Source organism: Topomyia yanbarensis, chromosome 2 (assembly GCF_030247195.1).
Source record: "Topomyia yanbarensis strain Yona2022 chromosome 2, ASM3024719v1, whole genome shotgun sequence".
In the NCBI taxonomy this organism is placed as follows: Eukaryota; Metazoa; Arthropoda; class Insecta; order Diptera; family Culicidae; genus Topomyia; species Topomyia yanbarensis.
Window position 1 is genome coordinate 108,078,773 of NC_080671.1, and position 26,853 is coordinate 108,105,625.

At 44.6% G+C, this 26,853-nt stretch overlaps 1 protein-coding gene across 3 annotated transcripts in view; it reads right to left on the minus strand.

Annotated features, from left to right (window-relative positions):
- The window catches only part of LOC131679156 (nuclear receptor coactivator 3-like), a 496,452-nt gene that overhangs the window by 151,525 nt on the left and 318,074 nt on the right, over positions 1-26,853 (minus strand). For all 3 annotated transcript variants that reach the window (XM_058959789.1, XM_058959791.1, XM_058959788.1), the window contains exon 2: positions 15,926-15,995. In XM_058959789.1, coding sequence (XP_058815772.1) covers positions 15,926-15,975 — 50 coding nt within the window. In that variant the 5' untranslated portion in view covers positions 15,976-15,995. The remainder of the gene's footprint in view (positions 1-15,925; positions 15,996-26,853) is intronic.

A 26,853-nucleotide genomic window follows, 5' to 3' on the forward strand; every position in this document is an offset into this window, starting at 1 on the left:
ACTGTATTCAAAAAACCGACTAAAACTCTATTATGAGGCCGTTCATAAATTACACTACATATTTAAGGGTAAAAGAAGGAACAATGAAGCATCTTGTTACATAGTGTAGAGAAGACACGGAGGAGGGGGCTAAAAGCTTCCTAACTAGAAAATGTAATCAAACATTGGAAATGTGTATGTATATTCTCTGTTTTTGAATCCGGAATCTTCTAGTTTAAATTAAAATTATAATAAAATCTGTTAATCACCACACCACTAAAATGTGTAGTGTAATTTGTAAATGGCCTAATAATAGTGGTTTAGAAGTTTTTTTCAATACACTACAATTTTGCGTGCTATAAATTACTAATTACACAATAGCTCAAAATTTGTTTTCTTCATGGTCAAAACAATTTTGATCACCTTTTTGCCGCTTGGAAACACTGTGCACCTGGGACTCTTCTGTGCACAAACTTACTCGAAAAGTTGAAAAATTCAATTTTGACACATCGTCGGACCCTTCTGCGTATTGAAATGTCCAAAATTACTGATTTCCAATTGCCAACAACTTTCCCTTCAATATAATACACTTTCCCGAAAAGTTTAAATTATTTCATTTTGACGCATCGTTGGACCCCCCTGTGCATAGAAAATGTCCAAAACTATTGATTTTCAACTGCCAACAACATGTCCTTCAATAGGTATTTATTTCTAAACAATTGAAAATTAACCGGATCAACTTCAACTCCAATAAATGGGAAAGTAACGCAAAATGTATTGCGATAACCGATGAACCGACGATGACGATGAAAACGACGATACAATTATCGACGATGACGATGAAGGCGACGATACATTATCGTTAACGGAGTTTCCGATGACGATACATTATCGTTAACGAGTAACGCCGATAAATTATCGTGAAAAATGTATCGTATTAACAACCCTGAAGGATACCAACCCTACCATGACCTCTCTGCTTCATAGACTTGGGATTACAAGAGGTGACTATGCACAAAGAGTGAAGATAGCGGCACACAGTTGGGACCCAATAAAATGAAGAAAACTCACATATATGGAGCATACACGGCGAATCCCGGTTCGCCAGAGGTGGTTTGCTGAGGTCACCACCATCAGCAGCAGCTGAAGTCATTCAGCAAGACCAGGAGGAGGAGGAGAAGCAGCAGCAACAGTAGCGGCATCAACAACAGTCAGAGCCTAGCGGGAAGAGTTACACCCCACAGAAGCCAAAAGTAGTGGCAGCGAAGCACTTGGTGGAGGAGCTCAACAAGTTTGTGGATGCGAGAAACAATGTCCATAAAGACATTAAGGGGATGGTTCTCAGAATCCGAAAGGCGTTAGTGGCTTCCATGAATGAGTATGGCGTCGGCATAGGCTATCTTCCTAACCAGTCTCCCCCTCCCGAAGCAGGGGAAGGAGAAGCAGATTGGAGTGGAGAACAAGCAAGTTTTCGCCAAAGAGGACAAGAACCGCGCCAGGAGACGGAAGATCAGGCGGGCCCAAGAGGCAGATGCTCGAGGACGCTGTTGTTGCCAACGGAAAGGTCACCCAACAGGGAGAAAGCTGGAGTACCGTTGTAGGTCGGAAAGAGAAACACGGGAAACGGCAAAAGCAGAAGAAAGAGGGAAATGTGGAGCAGAAGAGAAAAGGTACATCTCCGATTCGTCAGGAAGCGCCAAAGAGAGACGACGTACTCGTCAAAGCCAATGACGCGACGACTCATGCAGCGCTGTTCAGGAAGGTCAAAGAGGACTCGGAGCAGAGGGATTTGGGGGAAAACGTGGTAAGAATCAGGCATACCCAAAAACGCGAGATGTTCATCCAGTTGAAGAAGGATCCCACGATTACCAGCTCCACCTTACAGGAGACTATTACCTAATCGATGGGTAAAAAGGCAGAAGTTAAAGCCTTAAACCAGGAGATTGTGAGCAAAGACCTTGATGAAATCACGACGGAAGACGACCTGAGAGGTGCACAGAAGTAGCAGTGTAACCTGGGTGAGGTGCACATGACGATAAAGAAGAGATACGGAGGAACTCAGACAACGATGACTCGTTTACCGGTAACCGCTGTCGCGGCGTTGAAGGGAGGCAGATGCCCATTGACAGCTGCCCCACGAGTGAATAAACAAGCGGAGAAAAGCTTCAAGTGTTTGGGCTTTGGACATTAGGCAGGGGCTTGTAAAGGCCTGGATAGATCCGGGATGTGCTGCAAATGCGGGGAGACTGCACGCAGAGGCCGAAATGCTTGCTTTGCACTCCAGCGGATGGAAACGATCATCAGACGGGTGGCTTTAAATGCCCTGCTTACAAGCAGGTGACCGCAGGCCAACGATAATGAAGATAACCCAAATAAATATTAATCACTGTGGCACCGTACAGAAACTTTCATGACAGTATACGAGAGAAACTATATGTGATGTCCTTTTGATTGCAGAGCCGTATCAAGCCCGTCTGATAGAGGTAACTGGGTGGCGGATAGATCGGGAACGGCGGTGCTACAAGTTATGGGCAGATTCCCCACTCAAGAAGAGATCGCCAAAATCAACGACGTCTTTATGTGCAACTGTTACGCTCCTCCAAGGTGGACAGTGGAGCAGTTAAGCCTTATGCTGGAGCAGTTAACCAAGCAGCTAACAGAGCAGTTGATCGGTCGGAAGCCAGTTGTCGTTGGTGGTGACTTCACCGCCTGGAGTGTGGAGTGAGGCATTAAAGTAACCAACACAAGAGGGTGTATCCTGCGGGAAGCTCTAGCGAAGTTAGTCGTGCGATTGCTGGATACACTGGAAAATTCCTGGAAAGAATCATCCTTAACAGGTTGACGAAATTCACGGAGGGAAAGCGCGGACTGTCCAAGATGCAAAGTAGCATCGACTGTGGAAAAGGAAGATCGATACTGCGCAGTGGTCACGACACATGTGAAGAATGCATTTTACAGGGCCGGCTGGGAAGTCATCGCTGCAGCACTGCACAGAATGGGGGTTCCTGTCTATCTATGCCAGATCCTGATGAGCTAGAGTGTTTCTGTACGAGACGAGCGAAGAGCAGAAGTCAATGCGAGTCACGGTGGGCGTTCCTCAGGGCTCCATTCTCGATCCAACTCTTTGGAACGGAATATACGATGGGGTCTTAGCACTGTGGCTGTCTAAGAAAATTGTGGAATCGCGCACGACGGGTCACTAACGGTGATGGTTGAGACACTTGAAGAAGTGGAGGTGTCGGTGAAGGAGGTACTTTACATGATCGAGAGCTGAATGCACGGGGTCAAGCTGCAAATCCTTCACCACAAGACAGAAGTGTTGTTGGTCAGCAACTACAACGCTGCTCAGCGGATGCAGATCGAAGCGTGCACAGAAGCAATTGGGAATGATAAATCGGCGACTGGTTGAACAATAACGTCGACTACGCCTGCGTAAAGTCGGCAAGGCCAACGAACGCAATAGCGAGAATCATGCCAAATGCCGCGTGAGAAGCAGCACGAGACGTCTGCTATCTACTTTTTCGTCATTTATATTCCGATATGCTGAACAGGACATTCCGGCTGAAGGCCATACGAGTCGCGAGTGCGTACAGAACAATATCGTCGGAGGTAGTACGCGTTATCTTGGAATGCTACCAGCGGAGAAATGCAAGTAATGCAAGGAGACTGGTCCGAGCGGACTCGTTGGCTAAATGACAGCAGTAATAGGACGACGCGAAGAAAGGAAGGTCATCTCAAATGTGTTTGCTTGGGTCATAGGAAGCATGCAGAGGTGAACTTCTATTTGACGCAGCTTTTGTCCGGGCACGGATGTTTCCGGAAGTACTTGCATCGGTTTGGACATACTTCTTTACTCCTTTGCCCGGAGTGTGTGAACGTGCAATAGACACCGGAACACGTGGGATTAGAACACCATAAGTTAGAAGAAGTTCGTAGGGGTATGCCTAGTGTGCCAGTTGACAATATCGTCGAAGATATTTGCCTTGACGAGCATACCTGGGACACGGTAAACATAGTGGCTGCAGAGGAAGTGGTGACGGAACCAACAAAATAGCACCATTGGCTAGAAAGTCGCCGTGAAACCACAAATCGGGTTTCAAGAGAAATTCTGCCGCCAGGGAATTCTTCGTCGGTTTAGACTAGATCCACCGTCGGGGACCAGTTGAGTAGTACGCGACGTAGCACCGAGTTCGGGTCGTCGTAGCGCCAGTGTACCGGACTCTAGGCTTGACCGGAATACCCGGACCGACCTCGGTACTCTACCGGGTAGCTCGTGAGTAGGCCAGATCCACCGCCAGGGATTAGACCGAGTAGACCGCGCCGAATAGATAGCAGTGGGTCGTTGGGGCGCCAGTAAACCGGAAGATACACTCCAACCAGAATCGCTGGATGGATCTCAGCAACTACTGGCTGGCCCGTTAAGTAAGCTAGGCCCACCGTCGGGGACTAGATAGAGTATATCGGGAAGAAGCGGGGAGCTAAATGGCCCACGGAAACGAACATCGGTATCGGCATCATTGTTAGAAATCTACAGCTCGGTTTCGGGAGAACTTCTCTCGCCGGGGAATTCTCCGTCGGAGTAGGCTAGGCCCATCGTCGGGAACTAGACTGAGTAGCTCGCGAACAAGTCTGGAGCTCAACGAGAAAGTGGTGCTTAATGGTACGAGAAGCGAATCGTGGTGCTGAATGGCACAAGGGAGCCGAAGGGCTCGAAAAATTAGACAATCTGAAGTTTGCCGCACAGATTGTCTTCGCAGGGGAAGAGCATTATGTCTCGAACCTCAGCTAGCTTTCCGACTGCCATGCAGAAACTGCCAGTCTGTGTGGATGGTGGAGAACTGGTGGTGTGTCGTGGTGTGGTGCTGAAACCCTACTGAAGGATCGAACTACTAAGTAGGTGAATTAGAGTGGGTACTATGCACATAAAAAACCCTCCCCGAAGTAAATCCGTAAAGTAGTGCCAGGAAGGAATCAGCTTCTGTGAAAGAGCGGTGGTTTTGGTGTGTCGGTTAGATTTCACGGCTCACGTTACGGTTTTGTATATTTTTTGGTGTATTATCAGGGCTTTTTGGAAAAAAACGCACACACATGCAGACATTATCCCAATTTTGTCGAGCTGAGTCCATTGGTATATTAGACTAGGCTCAAAACAGCGTCTGTTCCCCATGTTAGGGGACGGCTGATCATCGCCCGAGTGCCAGTGAAGGGCTCTAAGCTCAACTGTGCACTATGGTCCTCCGGAAAGTTAGTGTCAGGCCCTGCGAGCTAGCCGTAAAAATCAATTGCAGCGAAAAGTCAACAAGATAAGAATGCGAACCAATGGCGACGACCACTGCGACGAAAAGGGACTAGCGATTGGAAGCTCGGAAACTTGGAACTGCAGATCTCTCAACTTCATCAGGAGCACCCGCGTACTCGCCGATGTGTGTTGGACAGGATCCATGGTGCGAACGTTTAGAGGAAATCATACCATCTACCAGAGCTGCGGCAACAGCCATGAGCTAGGGACTGCTTTTATTGTGATTGACGAAAGAATATGCAGTTTGAGGATCAAGGGCCGTTTTTTCAACATCAGCATAATAAACGTGCACAGCTCTCACTCCGGAAGCACCGATGATGACAAAGACGGTTTCTACGCGCAGCTGGGACGAGAATGCGACCGCTGCCCAAACCACGACATCAAGATCATCATTGGGGACATAAACGCTCAGGTAAGCCAGGAGGAGGAATTCAGACCGACGATTGGAAAGTTCAGCGCTCACCAGCTGACGAATGAAAACGGGCTTCGACTCATTGATTTCGCCGCCTCCAAGAACATAGCCATTCGTAGCACCTTCTTCCAGCACAGCCTCCCTTATCGTTACATCTGGAGATCACCGATACAGACGGATCGCTAATCGCTAATCGATCACGTCCTGATCGATGGACATTATCGACGTCAGGACCTATCGTGGCGCTAACATCGACTCTGACCACTACCTGGTGATGGTTAAATTACGCCCAAAACTATCCGTCATTAATCATGTATGGTACCGACGGCCGCCTCGGTACGATTTGAAGCGACTGAAGCAACCAGATGTCGCCACTGCATACTCGCAGCACCTCGAACCAGCGTTGCCGGACGAGGGAGAACAGTAAAAGCAGCCATCAACAACGTAGCTGAGGACATTGTCGGGTACGAGGAACGGAGACGACGGAACGATTGGTTCGACGAGGAGTGCAGAGCGGTTTTGGAGGAGAAGAATACAGCGCGAGCGGTCATGCTGCAGCATGGAACCCGATAGAATGTGGAACGATACAAACAGAAGCGGAGTCAGCAGACACGCCTCTTCCGGGAGAAAAAATACGCCACCTGGAAGAAGCGAAGTGCGACGCAATGGAACTGCTGTGCCGTTCTCAAGATACACGGAAGTTCTACCAGAAGCTCAACGCATCCTGCAAAGGCTTCGTACCGCAAGCCGAAACATGTAGGGATAAGGACGGGAGCCTGCTGACGGACAGCCGTGAGGTGATCGAAAGGTGGAAGTAGCACTTTGACGAGCACCTGAACGGCGAGGATAATGCAGGTACAGATGACCAAGGCAACGGAGGATTTGACTAGGCCAGTGCAGTTGAGGACGGGAATGAACCAACTCCCACGTTGAGGGAAGTTAAGGATGCCATCCAACAGCTCAAGGACAACAAAGCAGCTGGCAAAGATAATATCGCAGCAGAACTCATCCACTTGTCTACAATGTTACGATCGACGGGGATACCTTCGAGGTAGTGGAGGATTTTGTCTACCTAGGATCCTTATTAACGACTGACAATAACGTGAGCCGTGAAATCCGAAGACGCATCATCAGTGGAAGTCGGGCCTACTATGTGCTCCAGAAGAAACTGCGGTCAAGAAAGATTCACCCCCGCACCAAATGCACCATGTACAAAACGTTTATAAGACCCGGTGGTTCTCTACGGGCACGAGACTTGGACCATGCTCGAGAAGGACCTACAAGCGCTAGGAGTTTTCGAGCGACGGGTGCTAAGGACGATCTTCGGTGGTGTGCAGGAGAACGGTGTGTGGCGGTGAAAGATGAACCACGAACTCGCTGCACTCTATGGCGAACCCAATATCCAAAAGGTGGCCAAATCTGGAAGGATACGGTGGGCAGGGCATGTTGCAAGGATGTCGGACAACAATCCTGCAAAGATGGTGTTCGCTAATGATTCGGTTGGTACAAGAAGGCGAGGAGCGCAGAGAGCACGATGGGCGGACCATGTGGAACGTGATTTGGCGAGTGTTGGGCGTAACCGACGTTGGAGAGCTGCAGCTACAAATCGTGTATTGTGGAGGCAAACTGTTGATTCAGTGTCATCATGAAATTGATGTTGAACTAAATAAATGAAATGAACACTGAAAAATAAATTCAGTTTGGACAAGGAATTTTTTTCCAAATAGCTCGACTTCCTTGAAAGTGCCCAGCTTGAATTTTTGACGGTAGGTAGGGAACATAATTACCTATCTCGGAACAAAATTTCATCCAAATCAAAGATGTTTTTTTTTGTAAATCTTTAAACTTTACGACTTTAAATTTTTAAAATTGATTTTTTCAGTGTAGGAGTCGATGAAGAATTTTTTCAATATTTTGATTCAAAAATTTGACTATTTTTTTTAAAATCACTACTACAACATTTTTTTGTAGCATTTGTCATTTTTAGACTATAGCCATTTGAAAAAAAAAAAATGATAAATGATGTCCCTTTTCAAAAGACAGTCTACATCATTTTTGGAAAAACAAAGTATGCAAAGTGGCTTTTTGGGACAAAGTTCTCATGTACAGAAAGTTTCATTAAAATCTGAGAGGGTGCAGCCAACATTTGTTCGAGTTGGCGTGATATTCGTCTTTTAGTTCATGAAATCATGCTTACTATATGAATTATAAAACATTCCACTACTCATCAAACTTCCAACGTAAAAATTTTGGTTACTATACAATTTCCGCAATCCATTCCACTGTGCACCTGTCAGCCAGTTAGTCAGAGGTACCGTAAGCCGATTACGGTACTCCCTTCCGCCGCTTGGGGATACACATTTCATTTATTACATACCTACTATTATTATTTTCCGATCGTATAAACTGAATCCACAACACAGCGCCGATGCAGAGCCCTACAAGTACTCGCAATTGTAGGCGACCGAGCGACGCGTCGCGTGATAGCCACCTTCCCCAGCACTTGAACGGCTAGGTAACGCTAGCCATACCTAGTTACTATGGCAGGCAAAGCACGTTCCAACCAACCGTCAACATATCTATGCCGAATGTGTGTGACGCTGACGCGCAGGCGGCTGTGATTGCGGTGGTCGCCTGACGCGTTTACTGAACATAGTCCTATGACGAACGATTGCTGGAATATTAAACTACCGTTTTCGGTTGCCAAAGAAAGGTTTTTGACTGTGCGTAAATTCATCTGTGATTCCTATAGAATTTTCTTTTTTGACGTTGCGCTATACTAAAGTAGTCGGTGTTCCACTTATTACAACATCGGTATAATAAGTCTATCCCAGTAGAGGCAATGATTTTATTAATATCAAGAATAAAATCATTCCTAGTCCTAGTCCTCGAACAAGTGATGACTGACTTGCCATTTCACCACTATTCCACAGCACCACCATACAATATTTTAAGCGATTGTTTGATTTCTCCGTCGTAATAAACGAGAAACCCATTTACCCGTAACGTTTCCTCCATCTGTCTTACAATGTACAGTACCGCTAGTCAATCAAAAGGTCGATATTCCATTCCTAAACCCCCGGTTGGGCATGATACGATTTTAACGCGATTCACTATCGAAAGCAATCGCGCAAAACCCTACCACCGTCTAACCCTGAAATGCAATTTTCAAGTTCTGCTTACATACGCTCGAAATGTCTAGCCATGTTTGCTGAAACTAGCACGTCTCCCTCCGGCAACAATGTTGTCGCTCTGATCATATTCCACTACCCACTAAAACATTGACCGGCGAAAACCATCAAACCAGTTTATATTGTGTTGTTGCCATTTTCCACCAACCAACCAACCACCCACCCCGGCCATTCAGCCATCGGCAGTTTTCGCGGCCAACTTTATTGCTCATTACCGGCGCGTTCAAATACAAGGTATATATTAAAGTAGTTGCAAATTGTTAGTACTCTTTTCCACCCACAACAGCAACGATTAGCATTCCGTGCTTCGAGGCAAAATGTTCGTTATTTTTTATAGTTTTTTCTTATCCGAATTCCATGCTCTACCCCGCGGTCGCGGTTGTCGGTGGACGGCAGCAATAGACGCTGCAGTCGGACCGAGGCAAAACAGGTGGTTTCTAGCCACACTGACTGACTGACTAACTGACAGTCTAACTTACTGACTGTTGTTTGGAGGGTTTCGGTGTTATATGTTGTAATAAACGCCAAAGGAAGAAAAACGGGAAACGAGTTAACGCTGAGCTAGGTGAAATCAAAGTACCTTTCTGCTGGACGGTGACGAAGCTATTGGGGACCTGAACGGAGCGTGTGACTTTTTTCCTGTTTTGACAAGCGGAATTTCACAGTGCTCCGTCAATTTGTTCGAGCTCCAAAGGTTTTATAGCGTGAATATTGTTGTGGTGTAACCATAGTGTGATAACTAGATGTTAGACTGGCTCAAGATTGCATGGAAAAAAATAAAATCATCCTAAATTGCGAGCACAGCACTTTTTTAGTTCCTTTTGTGGTTACAAATGACTGTGCAAATTATGGGAGCGATTGGTTGCTCCTGGGATCTGCGCATTGCGTTTAAATTTTGTAACGAAATTAATGCGAAAAAATATTAGCTGTTTTAGTGATTGGGCAATAAAAATGTGATAAATGATATCAGGATGGTCCAATCTCACTATTCGGTGAATTGAATCGAATTTGACTTCTCAACTAAATTCAAGTGATGCAGAAAATCTTTCAGAAAATTTTTGTCGAATACATCAAGTCATTGCGATAAACATGATCTGAGATATTTAGGATTGAAACGTACAATTACAGTGTCCACAGAATTAAAAAATTGTGATAAAATCCGTGACATTACAGAAAAATCTAGGGGGTTACCATCCTGCTATCAAATTAGATATACCTACCTACACATTCGCCTCAAACCCAACCGCACAAAGCAAAATGAGTTAACGCTGATGATGATGGGTAGAGCGAAAGAGACAACTAGTACCACAGCACTATATTAACCGTGTTTGCAAATGGAGCTCGAATGTACAAGCGATTTTGAGTACGAATAATTGTGTTCGAGATTGTACATAAAAGAGTGCTGGAGTACGAGCACAACACAAAAGAAAGCTTAGTGTTTGAACGGACAAGCTCAGTCGAGTGTTGGACGGCACTGGGTAGCGTACCTCCAGTGTAACGGATTTCTAACTCAACTGGCTTCTAAGCTGTGAAACCACACAACGCAATAATCTGCTCCGCCCGCCGTTCAACAGGCAACTGGGCTTGTCCGACAAAACCCGTTCTTTAGATAGTCTATAATGATGTCATTCATAGAAGCGTAGCGCGCTAGTTACAAACGCTATCTTCTGTGTGTAAATACGTGATACTTTGGCTAGGTTGTACACTAACCAAATTTTTGAATTCATGATATCAAAAATCTTTGAGTTGATCTATTGGAATCTTTTCTTAGAAATATTTCGAGGCGATATGTGAGAAAAATTTGAAAAATTATCGTGAGATGGCTAAGTTATATACGTTTAAAATTAGACCACTTTTCGTTACATACCATTTTTGTGGAATTTGCAAAGTGCATCCCCATATCGAAAACAAAGACGTAGTTCTACGTCAAAAATCAGAGGTAGTAGAATGAATCGATGCAAATGATGTAGATATAAACGGTACTATTCAACTTTTTATCGTATATATTTAATATTTTGTAGAGAGGAAAAACGTGAGAATTATAAAAAAATCTAATTTCGGAAAGCTATTTGGAGCTAAGAAGTGAAATATTGTATATCTCTTATTTAGAAGTTGGGTAGCTACTCTGTACAATAAAACTAGCAGAATGCGGAATTTCCGACCCGACTTGTGTTGAATGTAGTCAATTATTTAGCGCTGTAACTTGAACAAAAGTTTGCCCCGCATGACTGAAATCAATGGAGAGCTATCGCCATTCCAAAACCGGGAACATCTACCTCCGACCACAACTCGTATCGGTCGATTCCAATGCTGCCCCCAGTCTTCCACCTGATCTCGCACCGAGCAGAAGCTAAAAACACATCACTCGATCACAGAAAAGTAAACGATCACATTTTACCCGTGTCGCTTAGTTACAGGACAGTGACAGGAAAGTTCAGTTGCCCCGTACGGTGAGCGAGATGAGTAAATGAAAAAAACACAAAGTGCGCCCACTAAGGGGAACTATTGTTGCGATCGACTTTACACAAACTCGAATAAGAGCTACAGTGTGCGAGGAGGAACAGTTGCTAAAGGTGAAAATGAAGCTTGATCGTACGATAGTGTCCCATATTCAACTACATCATACAAGAAATGTAGTATTGATAACGTTCAATATGCTATTGAAGTGAAAACACTTTACAGGATGACGTTGAAAAACGGTCCCATTGTTTTGATCTGTCAAATTTCAATTACAAACCGCTGGGAGCAAATCAAAGTCAGGTGCGCATGGAAATGCTTTCTTCTGGGATAAACTTAATGTAATAAATGTTTAGTGATGTTGTTAAAAAGGCAGAACTATGGAATGGGGATTCAAGCGCTTTGCACTTTTGGAACTATTAAAGTAACAAAAGTTCGTTGGAGACACAAAAAACTGCTAGATGTTAATCGAACATTTGTCTGGCGATGCAAGAAACGATTGCACGATGGAAATGGAGCATCTAGACGTCCGGGACAAAAAGTAACATCGCTCTGTAAAGACAAGGCTGTGGCCAACAAAATTAGTAGATCATCCTGATATTGTCGTTATCTATTTGAATTCGAAGTAAGCCGCAAATTGAACCATCAAAAGGATAAGGTGCTCGGTACAAATCTTGATTCCTTTTAATTTCAGCGATAAAAAGGACACAAAAATCGGATTCGGTTATGAATTGGGCTGTGGTAGCTACAAATGGCAAAAATAATAATGGTCCTAAAGTTATGAAAGTCGGTTCAAAGTATTTCGATGAAGTTTTCGTGATCAGGATCATCTCACAACGGAAAAAATTAAAGTAACAGTTTTGTTCTTCGAACATGGCACATAATATGAAAGGAACCACCAGATGGTGGGGTGGGGGATGTTAAAGCTAAGGTTTTGACGATCCCGAAATTATTTTTTTCAAAAATGAAATAAAGAAAAACGGCGGCGAATTTGTATCTCGTTTGGTGCGAGAACAAATTAATAAGAAAATTTTGAGGGAGATAGCTAGTTCCAACTACCAAAGACGAATGCCACGAGACTCAGTTTTTCTACCCGAATCAATGCAAAGCGAACGACAAAAACAGTTCCTTTCCAATTGTGTGCCGTGTTCGAAGAACAAAACTGTTACTTTAATTTTTGCCGTTGTGAGATGAGTGAATCGCAGGAGCAAGAAGTAGTGTTCCGGAAAAATATGGTGTCTATTGACTTACGGCCTTTTCGCATGTACCGAACCTTCGTAATGTGAAACATTTGCTGGCGGAGAAAATGGAGGTTAGGCTTACGGAAGTTGCATTTATCGAGTTGTACCATGTCAGACATTTAGTGTTGATAGCGTACAAATAAATTGGCTCAGGTGAAACTATTCGTTTTGTATAACAACTTAAAACACGTGGTTGTGTGTGACAACGCCATAATCAAGAACCTCACATATATGAACGGGTAGAAAATCAATGTTCGTCTTCAAGATCTGATACAACTTGCTCGCACCGTGGCTATTAAAGGATGCATTTTACATTTGCGAGAGCTGGAATCCATCACTAAGGATACACATAGAAACTGCCTCCCAGTATTTCAAATGGTGTTTGTGGAAAGAGTGTGAGTGGTACGATCTATTTACTCCTACCTGCCCCTACAGTACAAAACATAATACGATAGTACCATTACACAGAGAATTCTTTGCATATATTAAGGACTAAGCAATACGTAGTTAGTCATAGAGCTGTATAACAAGACGGTTCATTGCGGACTACCCAGCTCAGAAACCGGTGAGGACATTACGCAATATTAATTCCGAAAAGAGAAAATTTGATTAAATGAATTGGCGCATTAAGGGCACAAGACTTGAGTCAAATTTAGTTTGATTTTTATGCTTCGAATTCATCTCGTCAGTAACTAGCACCAATTGGGTGTCTAGTTAGACGATGTATCTAAACTAGTACCCAAATTGCATAATGCCAGGCGTTTGTTTATCTGGCCAAAGAACAAGAGTTAGTTTTCGCTTTCTCGTAACCTAGACCTAGAGCTTCTGTATTTGTTTCCCAGGACATCATTCGGAGCAAGTCAAATGCTTTAGGCGTTCACATGTTTCGTGTGAGCTCTTTGGATTTTTTGGTCTAACTAGTGCTAAGTTGGGTACTATTTTAGATACATCGTCTAACCAGTTGGTGCTAATTACTGACGGAATGAATTCGAAACACACAAATCAAACAAAATTTAATCGCTGAAGACAGCTTGTATATGGAAATAAATTACAATTCACAATCTCTCTAGAACCATTTCCTGAACGACAAACAATTGCCAAATATGTGGTATTGCGTCGGTTGCCACGGTAAAGATGGACATGTCTATCTATACCAGGACACATGCTAGTGAACTCCGGTGATTCGTAGTTATGCTGCCTAAGCTCGACCCTCATTAGCAGAAGACAAAAATTAAGTCCGTACAATATTAAGCCTGCTCTAATGACCCTGCCACTTCTAGTTTTCCGATCTGTTTACTTCACATCCTTGCTCTCACTTGAGTACTATGGCTCTAATTTTCATAACTTTCCCTACCCAGTAATCTCTAGCTAATTGAATGTCGTTAAAATGTAAAAAAGAAAATGTGACTAACATAGTCGAAATAAAAAAAGGAAAAAAAGATGTGGTATTCAGGATATATTGCCAAAGGCTAAAACTGCGACAAGTATTTCAAAATCAACAGCCAGTACCATCATTGAGAAAGTTCACACTGCTAACTCGTAAGAACAAGAAACAAAATAAAAACAAATGTTCGCGAACATGAAGGCAGCAGTCACGATGATGACACGGAAGTGTACAGCAGCGAGATTCAAATGAATAACCTCCAAGACAAAGTTGTACCATTAAAACTTGTTTTATTATATTATTGTTTGTATCATGGAAATATATAAAGGGCCCTCGGCTTCGTTTGGCTGAAGCATTGAACCGAGTAAAATAAAGGAATTATATAATAAAATAGTAGAAGTTTTACAGAATACTGAGTACTTGAACTATCCAAAAACGAGCAGTGAATCGCTAGTGATTGTCACGTCTAGCAGAACTCGCATACGAGACTAGCTTTTGACCAGAATTAGGTTTGTTTTTAAAATGAAGTTTTTAAATTGTACACAATTTCTTTAGGTGTTAGGTCAGTGTACTGAACTCTTAGTACAAACACCAGGCATCAAATGCATGCGTGCTAGGCAAAAAAGAATAGTTCAATTTGTTGAAATCGCTATATCCGAGATGACAGTTTTTGTTTTCGCGAAGTTTTAACGCAATAGTATTTTTTATTGATACTTAATATCATTTTTATGCGAGCAATTTGTTCCGTACTAAAACCACTGTTAATCCGAAAATCCGTCGTATAACAAGCAATAAAAATATGAAAAGGTAAACAGTGCAAAAAACGGTAAAACAGCGGTTTTACAGAGATGCGAATCAAACACTCCTGTATATTACTAACAAGAACAGTAGCAATAGGACTATCAATTGGATGCTAATTGTTACTAAATCACATATTAGTCAATCAATCACTCTAATACCTATCAATATTTGCTTGTAATGTCCGCTCTATTACTGTCCATAAAGCTTGAAAACGACGTGACGACACAGGGAACAAACATCAATAGACAACCACGGAGAGCGACTAAAATGTTGCGGCTGGTTGAAACTATCAATTAATAGTTTGAGAGAAACGTTTCAATTCCATGTCGTTTTTTTACGTGAGAGTCTCTCGTTCTTTATTGTTCGTTACGGAATAAATTGAAAGAGGTGATCACACCACCACTGAGAAAAGAGTGGAAAAAAATCAATCAATTGAAATCGAATCAGGAGAGTGCGACACTTTCGAAAGTATTTTTTTGTTTTCGATATCCGTACGATTTGCTATGCGTTAAGTTAACTCAATGGTTATGGGATTATTTTGTTATTTGTGTCTCACTCTTTCTACCAGTAACTGCCGCAGGTATTATCAGAAATGTAACAAATAATTTAAAGGTAATTAATTAAATTAGTAGTTTTATTAGAGTTCATTTAATTTTCTCGCTTCTTTGATATTTCTGCCGAGTTGTACTTTAAATTTAAAATATCTTTAAATCTAACCAGCGTTAAATTCGCGCAATTCCTTAGAATTGTTAATAGTGGCAGGACGCCAAATCAGACCGAAGCAGAGCGCAACTGTTTTACCACATCTACATATCGTCTGCCAGATCTGAAATTTTCAAACAATTTTGGACATTTCTATGGATTCTTGATTTGCCATTGTTTTAAATTCATTGTAACTGAATATTTACCCCAAACTATGGTTAATAAAACTCCCTTTACTTTCCCTCTTTGTGCTGTAACACACGAGGCCGTATCTTATAAATCATGTGTTTCTGTCAAAAATTCTTGAGATTAATAGGTAACATTTTCAGTCAATCTAAAGCTGGTGTAGAGGAAGATCACAGATTTCCTATGTTACATTCGAAAACAGTGATCCCCAATAACTTACTGGAATGGACTGAAATATTTAAATATTCATCTTCATCTCAAAGTCAGAGTCACCTGCTAATGGCATCCCCCTCGCTTGAATGAAATCTCTTTGATGATGTCATTACGCTGTGCCCTTACGTACCTGTGTGGGGAAAAAAGAGAAAATAAAAATTATCGTTAGTATTCATGGCATGATAAACCAAGGTTGGAAAATTAATTAAAAGTGGGCGGCAACTGTTTGGGAACGTGATTTCTTGCCCAGAAATCGTTGGCTAGCATAAAAAGTCCAAAGCGCAAAAAAAACTCTTTGCACGTTAAATAACGTGAAACCTTCTCCCGGGAAAATGTCAAAATTCAGATCAAACGGCCGAGTCCTTTCTTATTTTTTTTTTGCGCTCAGCAATCACCAAATCCGACCACGGCCCGAAGTGAGCACTCGAAGTGAACTTTGCACCCATAAGACCAACCTACTTCAATGCCCGCGTCAACAGCTGTTTGCCGGTGGTCGGAAATGGGAAATTCAGGAAAACCGACGAATCACACGCACACCGGAGGAATGTGCACTTCTCGTTTCTGTCTGTTGTCTTCTATCCGGCACGAAGGCACGAACCGAGCTGAGGAAATTTATCCCAATCCCCAAAGGCACAGTACTCTGTTTTTTCCACAAACGGGGGTGAAAACGAAGCGGATGTGTTCATAAACGATTTTTGCCCGCTCTCTCTACACTGCCTTTCACGTAACTTTCTAGCTGAAAAGTTAGAGCACTTGATCACCCCCTACGAACTGGTGCGTATTGGTAGAGACAGAGAGAGAGAGACGGAAAAACAGCTCGAGAAAAGTCGATTCAGATATGCAATTTCATTTGGAGTGCTATTTCCGTTCGGGAGCGATTTGCACAATCGAGAGGAAATTCTTGCAGCGCTCCCGTGCACATACACACAGACACAAACACACACCAAACGAATCGTCAAACGATATTCCGAGCACATCTCGCTTGAGGTGGAATTTTTAATCGAAACTGAATATGACGTTATTAAAATTGCATGAGAAGGAATGCAGAGTGTGAAATGTGTTTGACTGCGGCGGCGGCAGGGCGTTATCCTTCTATGGGGCGGGTTTTTAAGCTGTGAAAAGCTAAGTGTTTGCCAAATTTAAGCGTTAGGTGCTTGCAAAAGTTTAAAACGATAAGTTTTACAATGTTGCGATGTGCTGTAACGCAGATACTGATGGTCACCTGCAAATCTTCGTGATTAGAAATTTTCATGTAATATCAGGGACATCGCAAAAATTTATTATTATTATTATTATTATTATTATTATTATTATTATTATTATTATTATTATTATTATTATTATTATTATTATTATTATTATTATTATTATTATTATTATTATTATTATTATTATTATTATTATTATTATTATTATTATTATTATTATTATTATTATTATTATTATTATTATTATTATTATTATTATTATTATTATTATTATTATTATTATTATTCATCTGAGTTGGAAACACCGTTCCGTACGGTACATACAACGCGCATTCGCAAATTTCTCACGGTGTTTTTTCGGAGTTTTTCGCGATATTCGCGGCCTATTATTCGACGAAAACACGAAAGAAGTGCTTCTCTAGTGGTGAACAGTGAAAGTTTGGTGAAAATCGGTTCAGAAACGGCTGAAAAAAGTGAATTTTAGTTTTGCCCACGCGGTGCAATAGGTAAACAAACAGCCATCGCTGTACCTACCCGCGTGGTTACCGGGCCGATTTTGCATTCACTCGCTGGTGGAGTGTGACGGTGTGCTGAACGGGCGATATTTTTCGAGTCGCAAAAAACGTGAAAAGTTTTTTGAAAATTGTTGTTTTTTTTTGACGTTGGATTTGGTGGTATTTGAGATACCAGTACAGTGTATACCGATATTTGTACGGTACAGTGCGGGCCAGTTTTTTGAAAAGTGAAAAGTTTTTTGAAAATTGTTGTTTTTTTTTTGACGTTGGATTTGGTGGTATTTGAGATACCAGTACAGTGTATACCGATATTTGTACGGTACAGTGCGGGCCAAAAGTGTATGAACGGCAAAAAATAAAAATTGGAAAAGTGCGTTTTTCTTGCTTGTTTTGCTATTTAGAGGCTGTGTAGAAGCAAGCAAGCGAACAGATTCACCACTGCGCATCTACAGTGTGTCCCAAAATTGTGGGAACGCTTCGAAAAAGTCGACGTTGAAGGGGCAAATAAGGTAAGATCTTTCCTTTTCTTCACCTTTTTTGTCCATTTGGGGTTGGTATCGGGTGACCGTGCCACATAGCAGTTTCCAACGTCTGGTGGCGTAATCCAAGATGGCGGCCGCTAGTAGCGGTGATCCGGGAGGGTCAAGTCAAAGAAGATTGCCGGTATACATGGATCCGACGAACAAATTCGGCGAATTGACGTTCCTGCAGCTGACAGGCAAAGACGGTGTACCTTTGCCAAGAAACCCGTTCGTCATTGGTAAATCGGTGGAGGTTGTCGCTGGAGGCCCAATTGAAGGTGCGAATACCGAAGCTCAAGGGACACGGTATACCCTTCGAGTTCGGAACCCAGTCCAAGTTACCAAATTAATGAAGATGACCAAGCTTATTGACGGTACTGATGTTGTGGTTGAATCCCATCCGAATCTGAACGTAAGCAGATGCGTAATTTCCTGCTACGATCTGATTCACCTTGAAGAAAAGGAGGTTTTGCAAGAAATTATAAGCCAGGGTGTGATTCGTGTACAGCGAATTACACGAAAGGAAGAGGAGAAAAGAGTGAATACGCCAGCGCTTATCTTGACCTTCTGCAAGACCACATACCCGGAATACATGAAGATCGGTTTGCTTCGCGTCCCTACCCGCCCGTACTTCCCAAACCCGATGCTTTGTTATGGTTGCTTCAAATACGGCCATACTCGTGTTCGCTGTCCTGGCCCGCAACGTTGTCCTAATTGCTCTGGAGAACATCAAGGTGAAGAAAAATGTCGAGCAGCTCAGTTCTGTCTAAATTGTAAAGGTGATCACCAACCAACAAGCCGCCAATGTCCAAATTACAAAAAGGAAGCAGAGGTCATAAAAATAAAAATCCGCGACAATTTGACATTCCCGGAAGCGCGCAAACGAGCTGAACAGCAAAATCTTGGAAGTTACGCCCAAGCCGCAGCGCAACCGAGCGAAATTCTTAATAAACTAAAAGAGCTGGAGCTGACAATGAAGAGGAAGGATGAGCAGATCGCAAAACTTCTGGCGGAGGCCAAAAGAAAGGATGAAAAAATCGAACAAATGATAGCGTACATACACCAGATGAAACAACAGTCCGCTAGTCAAGAAAAACCACAGCAAAGTAAAGAACAAAAACCAACGAACCAGACAGCCGGGCCAATAACAAGATCAAGGAACAACTCACCAGCGACTAACACGGACTCGAAGCGAGGAAGACCACAGAAACAACACACCCCGTTCAGCAAACCCACGACAACCCCACCGGATAACTTGAGCCCACCACCAAAAAGAACCGCTACCACTACCACCAACGAAACCATGGATTATTCAGACGATGAAATTGAGATTACCGAGAAGCCTCTTAGCCAGCCTCTTCGATAATTTTCATTTTCAACAACGTTTGGATAACAAAGACAACCCACGCACGAATACTGACCACGAGATAGATCGGTTTGGAAGAGAGGAAAGTGTAGTACTCCTTCCAACGCAAGCACAGCAGGATGAAGGAACTATCCGGGCCGTCATACCCCAACCCGTTGATAGTGAATTCACCTCTGTGGCCGATAGGAACACCGATTTCACCACTACAACTTGTAAACCAGCAGACCAAAAACCCACGATCGACGAACAGAAGGAGATCAGCAGAACTACACAAAGTCTATCCCCAGTGCCGACCGCAGTCGGTGTTCGTGAGCATAATAGTGTAGTTTGTACGACAGCGGTTGGCACTGTGGGGCTGGACCTTCCTCAGGTCAGTTCCGAAATTGTCAATCCCCTTGCAGGTACTGCTTGTTCTGATGTTCTTCCAGGTTTGACTGACAACATCGACGACACGCTCCTTCCACATCACCACTCGCTGTCGCCCGGAGAAGGTCCATCGAGATATCCGTTTCGAGATGGAACAGCTGTCACCACAACAGTAGCGTCGAAGCAGACAACGAAAACTACACAAAGTCTTTCCCCAGTGCCGGTCGCTGTCGGCAATTCTGGAAGTAATCGTGTAGTAGTTTCGACAGCGGCTGGCACTGTGGGGCTAGACGTCCCACAGGTCAGTCCTATTCCACCTCGCTCACGAACGGATTCTGTTGCGGTTTATCCCGTTACAGATATGACCAGCACGCATCGAACGAGTAACCGGTTTGGGGAAGAAGAGAAGAAAGTAGCTTCCCCACTTCATCATGAAGGGATCGACCGGGGGGAAGAGGACTGTCCCTACTTCCCAGATATACAGTCCTCGCAATTCTCCTCCTGGCTTTCCGCCGGCGAAGATACACCGCAACAACAGCAGAAGCATCAGAGCACCGATATCCCGGTTGAAATCAGCGCAACCACGTCCCAGTACCAACGAAGCACACCGGCGAGAACCCGCAGGCAATCACCTTCGCCATCAACATCGTCTTCGTCAGCGACTTTCGCCAATCGAGACAGCAGATGCTTCGCCCTTCAATGGAACATTCGGGGCCTGCGAACCAACATCAGCGAGCTTAAACAGCTGATCTGCGAGTACGGACCGAGCCTGATAGCGCTTCAGGAAACAAAAGTTGACAACCGAGTAGTCGCAGCAGATTTCATCGGCAACAACTACACTCTTTTGCTGAAAACTGGGAGTTGTCGATACTGGCAACAAGGAGTAGTTCTTGCCATTCGGGATGGTGTTGCATTCGAACGAATCGATGTCGACGACAGTATACAAGCTATCGCAGTTCGGATCCAACTGCCACAGCAAATGACGGTGGTGTCGATCTACGTCCCTCCCAATACTCAACAGTGCCAAGAACAGCTGGGTGACTTCCTCGAAAAGCTTCCACGTCCAGTGCTGGTACTAGGCGACTTTAACGCGCACCATATTTGCTGGGGTTCTACGAAATCTACCGCACTAGGCCACTTCATCGCCGAAAAAACGCTATCGGAACGATTACTCATCCTCAACGACGGCTCGCACACTCGGATTGACCCAGCTACCGGTATCACTTCGGCTATTGACCTCTCGATCTGCTCCGAATCGGTGGCTTCGAAATTTGTTTGGCGAACACTTCCGGACACCCACAGCAGTGATCACTTTCCCATTCTCGTTTCCATTCCCGGACTGTCGACTATCCCAACGAAAAGACAGAAATGGATTTACGACCAAGCAGATTGGACAACCTACGAGCGATTGACCGCCAACGCTATTCGACCGGGCGTCGAAATATCAATCGACTGTTTCGTTGACCGGTTGATTAGAGCAGCAAACACCGCGATACCTCGCACTACCGGCAGAGTCGGTCCCAAAGCGGTTCCGTGGTGGTGTCCGGAGGTGAAAGCAGCTATCAAAAATCGGAGAAAGGCACTTAGAGCATTGAAGCGTATACCAGCAGAGGACCCACGAAAAGCGGATGCACTGAAAAGCTTCCAGGAATCACGGGCAGCAGCAAGAAAGTCTATCCATGACGCCAAGAAAAAATCATGGGAAGACTTCGTCGCGAAGATATCTCCAAGTTCCACTACGTCGGAGATGTGGCAGACAGTGAACACGTTGAGAGGGAAACGCCAACACCGCCCAACTGTCATCAAACGGTCCAGTGGTTACACGGATAAGCCAGAAGAAATAGCTGAAGAACTGGCGCAACACTACAGCGAAAGATCCGCAACCTCCAGTTATTCGTCGTTGTTCCAGAAGGAGAAAGAAAAGGCCGAACGAAACCGCATAAACTGCTCGCCAGATAGCGATGATATTTACAATTCGGACTTCACCCTGAATGAATTGCTGTGGGCACTCGACAGAGGAAGAAGTGGCTCTTCAGGACCGGACTGCATCGGCTATCCAATGCTTCAGCGACTGCCATTGTCTGTGAAAACTGCCATGTTGGAACTTTTCAACAGAATATGGCGCAGTGGCGTATTCCCACCCTGTTGGCGAACCGGAATCATCGTACCAATTCCAAAGCCAAGCTCGGATGACGCGGGTCCAGCTGCATTCCGTCCAATCACGTTAACTAGTTGTATGGCGAAGGTGTTCGAGCGAATTGTCAACCGACGATTAACCACCGAGCTAGAGTCGAACGGGCGTCTCGACAAACGACAACATGCCTTCAGATCTGGTCGGGGTACTGACACATACTTTGCGGAGTTGGAGAGGTCATTACCCGACCGTGACGAGCACTGTCTGATAGCGTCGCTAGACTTGGCCAAGGCATACGACACCACCTGGAGATATGGCATCCTACGAACACTGCAGAAATGGCAAATACGCGGAAGGATGATAAACATTGTCAACAGTTTTCTGGCAGAGAGAACGTTCCAGGTCAACGTAGAGGGGCATTTGTCGCCAGCACATCCGCTGGAAAATGGTGTGCCGCAGGGCTCAGTGCTCTCTGTGACACTATTTCTCGTGGCTATCCAACCCATCTTCCGCGTGGTCCCGAACTCCGTACAAGTGTTGCTGTACGCCGACGATATTCTGCTTCTTGTGTGGGGAAAGAAAGAACAGTCGCTCCTTCGGAAACTTCAGGCCGCAGTAAAAGCCGTCGATAAATGGTCGAGAAGTGTTGGATTTACGATATCTGCAACGAAATCCAGCATCTTCTATTGCAGCCCTAACGTACGCCGTGAACCCATGCAGGCGATAAAGGTAGATGGTGTAGCCGTTCCGACACAAACGCTGCTGAGAACCCTCGGTGTTACTCTCGACCGATCGCTCAACTTTAAAGCGCATTGCAAAATGACGAAGAAGACGTGCGAATCCAGGCTGCGTATCTTGAAGATGATCGGCGCCAAGCTACCCCGTGGTCAACGCGCTTCTTTACTTCAAATCGGGTCAGCAATTGTCACCTCTCGGTTACTATACGGCATGGGGCTCGTAAGCAGAGGAGGAGATGCCGTCGTCCAAACGCTCGCACCTACATACAACAGGATGGTAAGGTTTTCATCTGGTGCATACGTCACGAGTCCAATTCTAGCCATTATGGCTGAAGCAGGTACTTTGCCGTTCGATCTGCTTGTCCTCCAAACCATCGCACGATTGGCTATCCGTATGTTAGAGAATAGTAGGGATAATGCTGCTCTTCCCTTGGTACATCGAGCTTCCAGTTGTTTGATGGAGATGGTCGGAACGCCTCTTCCAAATATCTGCTCCCGCACGCGGTTAACTACTCGGAAGTGGTACGAAGCCAAACCCCAGATCGTGTGGGACATCAAGAAACGCGTAAAAGCCGGAGATCCTTCGGATACTGTCCGTCCAGTCGTTCAGGAGCTACTGACAGAACGTTTCAGCCGCTCAACAGTCGTTTACACAGATGGGTCGAAAGACGATATCGCTGTCGGCGCGGGAGTTTTCGGAGAACACTATCAACAGTCGCTAGGTCTTCCACAGCAATGCAGCGTCTTCTCAGCCGAGGCATTTGCAATAAAAACAGCGCTAACAGCATACCACACGTCTAGCGATTTGCTGATCATGTCAGATTCGGCTAGCTGTTTATCAGCAATCGAAACCGGCACATCCCAGCACCCGTGGATCCAACAGATTGAACACATGCTTCGGAACCGTCCAATCAATCTGTGCTGGATTCCAGGTCATACTGGCATCCGCGGTAACGAAGAGGCAGACCGACTTGCAGGAGAAGCCAGGGGCGTTCCCCCATTGGACATATCCGTTCCCGGAGCAGATGCCGTTATTCAAATCAAAACAACTATCCGAAATCCCCGCTAGCTATCAACAGTACGCGTCGTTAGAAAAGCGAATGAAGAGTCTAATGAAAGCCAAAAAACGCAGTTATTGGCGCCGGTTCGTCGACGGGTTAACGAGAGAAACAGCGATGAGCACTCTTTGGGGTACGGCTCGACGTATGCGTAACCGTAATAGTACCAACGAGAGCGTGGAATATTCAAATCGTTGGATATTCGCTTTCGCCAAGAAGATCTGTCCGGACTCTGTCCCGGTACAGAAAACGTGCCGCGCCGCGTCTCCTCCCGATACCGCGAACGAAACACCGTTTTCGATGGTGGAGTTTTCACTTGCTCTCTTATCATGCAACAATAACGCCCCAGGGTTAGACAGAATCAAATTCAACTTGCTGAAGAATCTGCCTGACACTGCAAAAAGGCGCTTGCTGAACTTATTTAACAAGTTTCTTGAGGGTAACATTGTCCCTCATGACTGGAGGCAAGTGAAGGTCATCGCCATTCAAAAACCAGGAAAACCAGCCTCCGACCACAACTCGTATCGGCCGATTGCAATGCTGTCCTGTATTCGGAAGTTGTTCGAGAAAATGATCTTGTTTCGCCTCGACAATTGGGTTGAAGCAAATGGCTTACTGTCAGATACACAATTTGGCTTCCGCAAAGGCAAAGGGACGAACGATTGCCTTGCGTTGCTTTCTACAGAAATCCAAATGGCCTATGCTAACAAAGAGCAGATGGCATCAGTCTTCTTGGATATTAAGGGGGCTTTTGACTCAGTTTCTATCAACATTCTGTCAGAGAAGCTGCACCAGCATGGTCTTTCACCAATTTTAAATAACTTTTTGCTAAACCTGTTGTCTGAAAAGCACATGCACTTTTCGCATGGCGATTTAACAACATCGCGATTTAGCTACATGGGTCTTCCCCAGGGCTCATGTCTAAGTCCCCTGCTCTACAATTTTTACGTGAATGACATTGACGATTGTCTTGCCAATTCATGCACGCTAAGGCAACTTGCAGACGACGGGGTGGTCTCTGTTACAGGGCCCAAAGCTTCCGACTTGCAAGGACCATTACAAAATACCTTGGACAATTTGTCTGCTTGGGCTCTTCAGCTGGGTATTGAGTTCTCCACGGAGAAAACTGAGTTGGTTGTTTTTTCTAGGAAGCGTGAGCCGGCGCAACTCCAGCTTCTATTAATGGGTGCAACGATCAACCAGGTTTTCACATTTAAATATCTCGGGGTCTGGTTCGACTCTAAAGGTACCTGGGGATGTCACATTAGGTATCTGAAACAGAAATGCCAACAAAGGATCAATTTTCTCCGAACAATAACTGGAACATGGTGGGGTGCTCACCCAGGAGACCTGATCAGGTTGTACAAAACAACGATATTGTCGGTGATGGAGTACGGGTGTTTCTGTTTCCGCTCCGCTGCGAAAATACACTTCATCAAACTGGAGAGAATCCAGTATCGTTGCTTGCGCATTGCCTTGGGTTGCATGCATTCGACCCATACGATGAGTCTCGAAGTGCTGGCGGGCGTTCTTCCGCTAAAAAATCGATTTTGGGAACTCTCATATCGATTGCTCATCCGATGCGACATTCTGAACCCGTTGGTGATTGAAAACTTCGAGAGGCTCGTCGAGCTTAATTCTCAAACCCGTTTTATGTCCTTGTACTTCGACTACATGGCACAGAGCATCAATCCTTCTTCGTATAGTCCCAACCATGTCCGTTTTCTAGATACTTCTGATTCTACTGTATTCTTCGACACATCCATGAAGGAAGAGATTCGTGGAATCCCGGACCATATACGCCCTCAAGTGATCCCCAATATATTTTATAATAAATTCCGAGAAGTCGACTGTGACAAAATGTTCTACACTGACGGATCAAATCTCGATGGGTCCACTGGCTTCGGTATCTTCAACAATACTATCACCGCTTCATTCAAGCTCAATGATCCCGCTTCAGTTTACGTCGCAGAGTTAGCTGCAATTCAGTACACCCTTGGGATCATCGACACTCTGCCCACAGATCACTACTTCATCATTTCGGACAGCCTCAGCTCTATCGAGGCTCTTCGTGCGGTGAAGCCTAAAAAGCAATTCCCGTATTTTCTGGGGAAGATACAGGAGTCCTTGTGTACGTTATCTGAAAAATCTTATCAGATTACCTTTGTTTGGGTCCCCTCTCATTGTTCTATCCCGGGCAATGAAAAGGCCGACTCATTAGCAAAGGTGGGCGCATTAAATGGTGACATATACGAAAGACCAATCTGCTTCAACGAATTTTTTAGTATTTGTCGTCAGAGGACACTCAACAGTTGGCAAACCTCGTGGAGCAATGGTGAACTTGGACGATGGCTACATTCGATTATCCCAAAGGTATCAACGAAGCCTTGGTTCAGGGGGATGGATGTGGGTCGGGATTTTATTCGTGTAATGTCCCGACTTATGTCCAACCACTACACCTTAGATGCACATTTGCGGCGTATTGGGCTTGCGGAGAGTAGTCTGTGCGCTTGTGACGAGGGCTATCATGACATCGAGCACGTTGTCTGGGTATGCGCCGGGTATTTGGACGCCAGGTCTCAGTTAAAGGATTCCCTTCGGGCCCGAGGTAGACCACCCAATGTCCCAGTCCGAGATATGCTGGCAAATCGTGATTTCCCCTATATGTCCCTTATTTATACTTTCATAAAAACGATAAATATCCCAATTTAGCCCCTCTCTTTTTATTTCTCGTTTTTAGAAGTTTCCTCTTGCCGTGTGGAACCGATAAGCTTCAGACTGCCACTATGTAACCGCCGTCGCCCTTATCACTACGGAATCTGAAGCGAGAGCGACTCGAGGTCCGAAGGATCCCCTTTGAAGGATTCCCCGCGGGTCCGAAGAATACCATCCGCCAATCCGACCTACTAGACTGAGGCGCAAATTTGTTTCGCTGATCTCCCGTTTGCCCGAAAGTTGCAAGTTTTGCTCTTCTCTACCGGTCACCATCTACGCCTTCTCTCCCCTGTCCTTGATACAACTACTTCTACACCGATTTTGGAAATGACCAAGCATAAGTATCCGATAAAAAATCAAATTTGTAT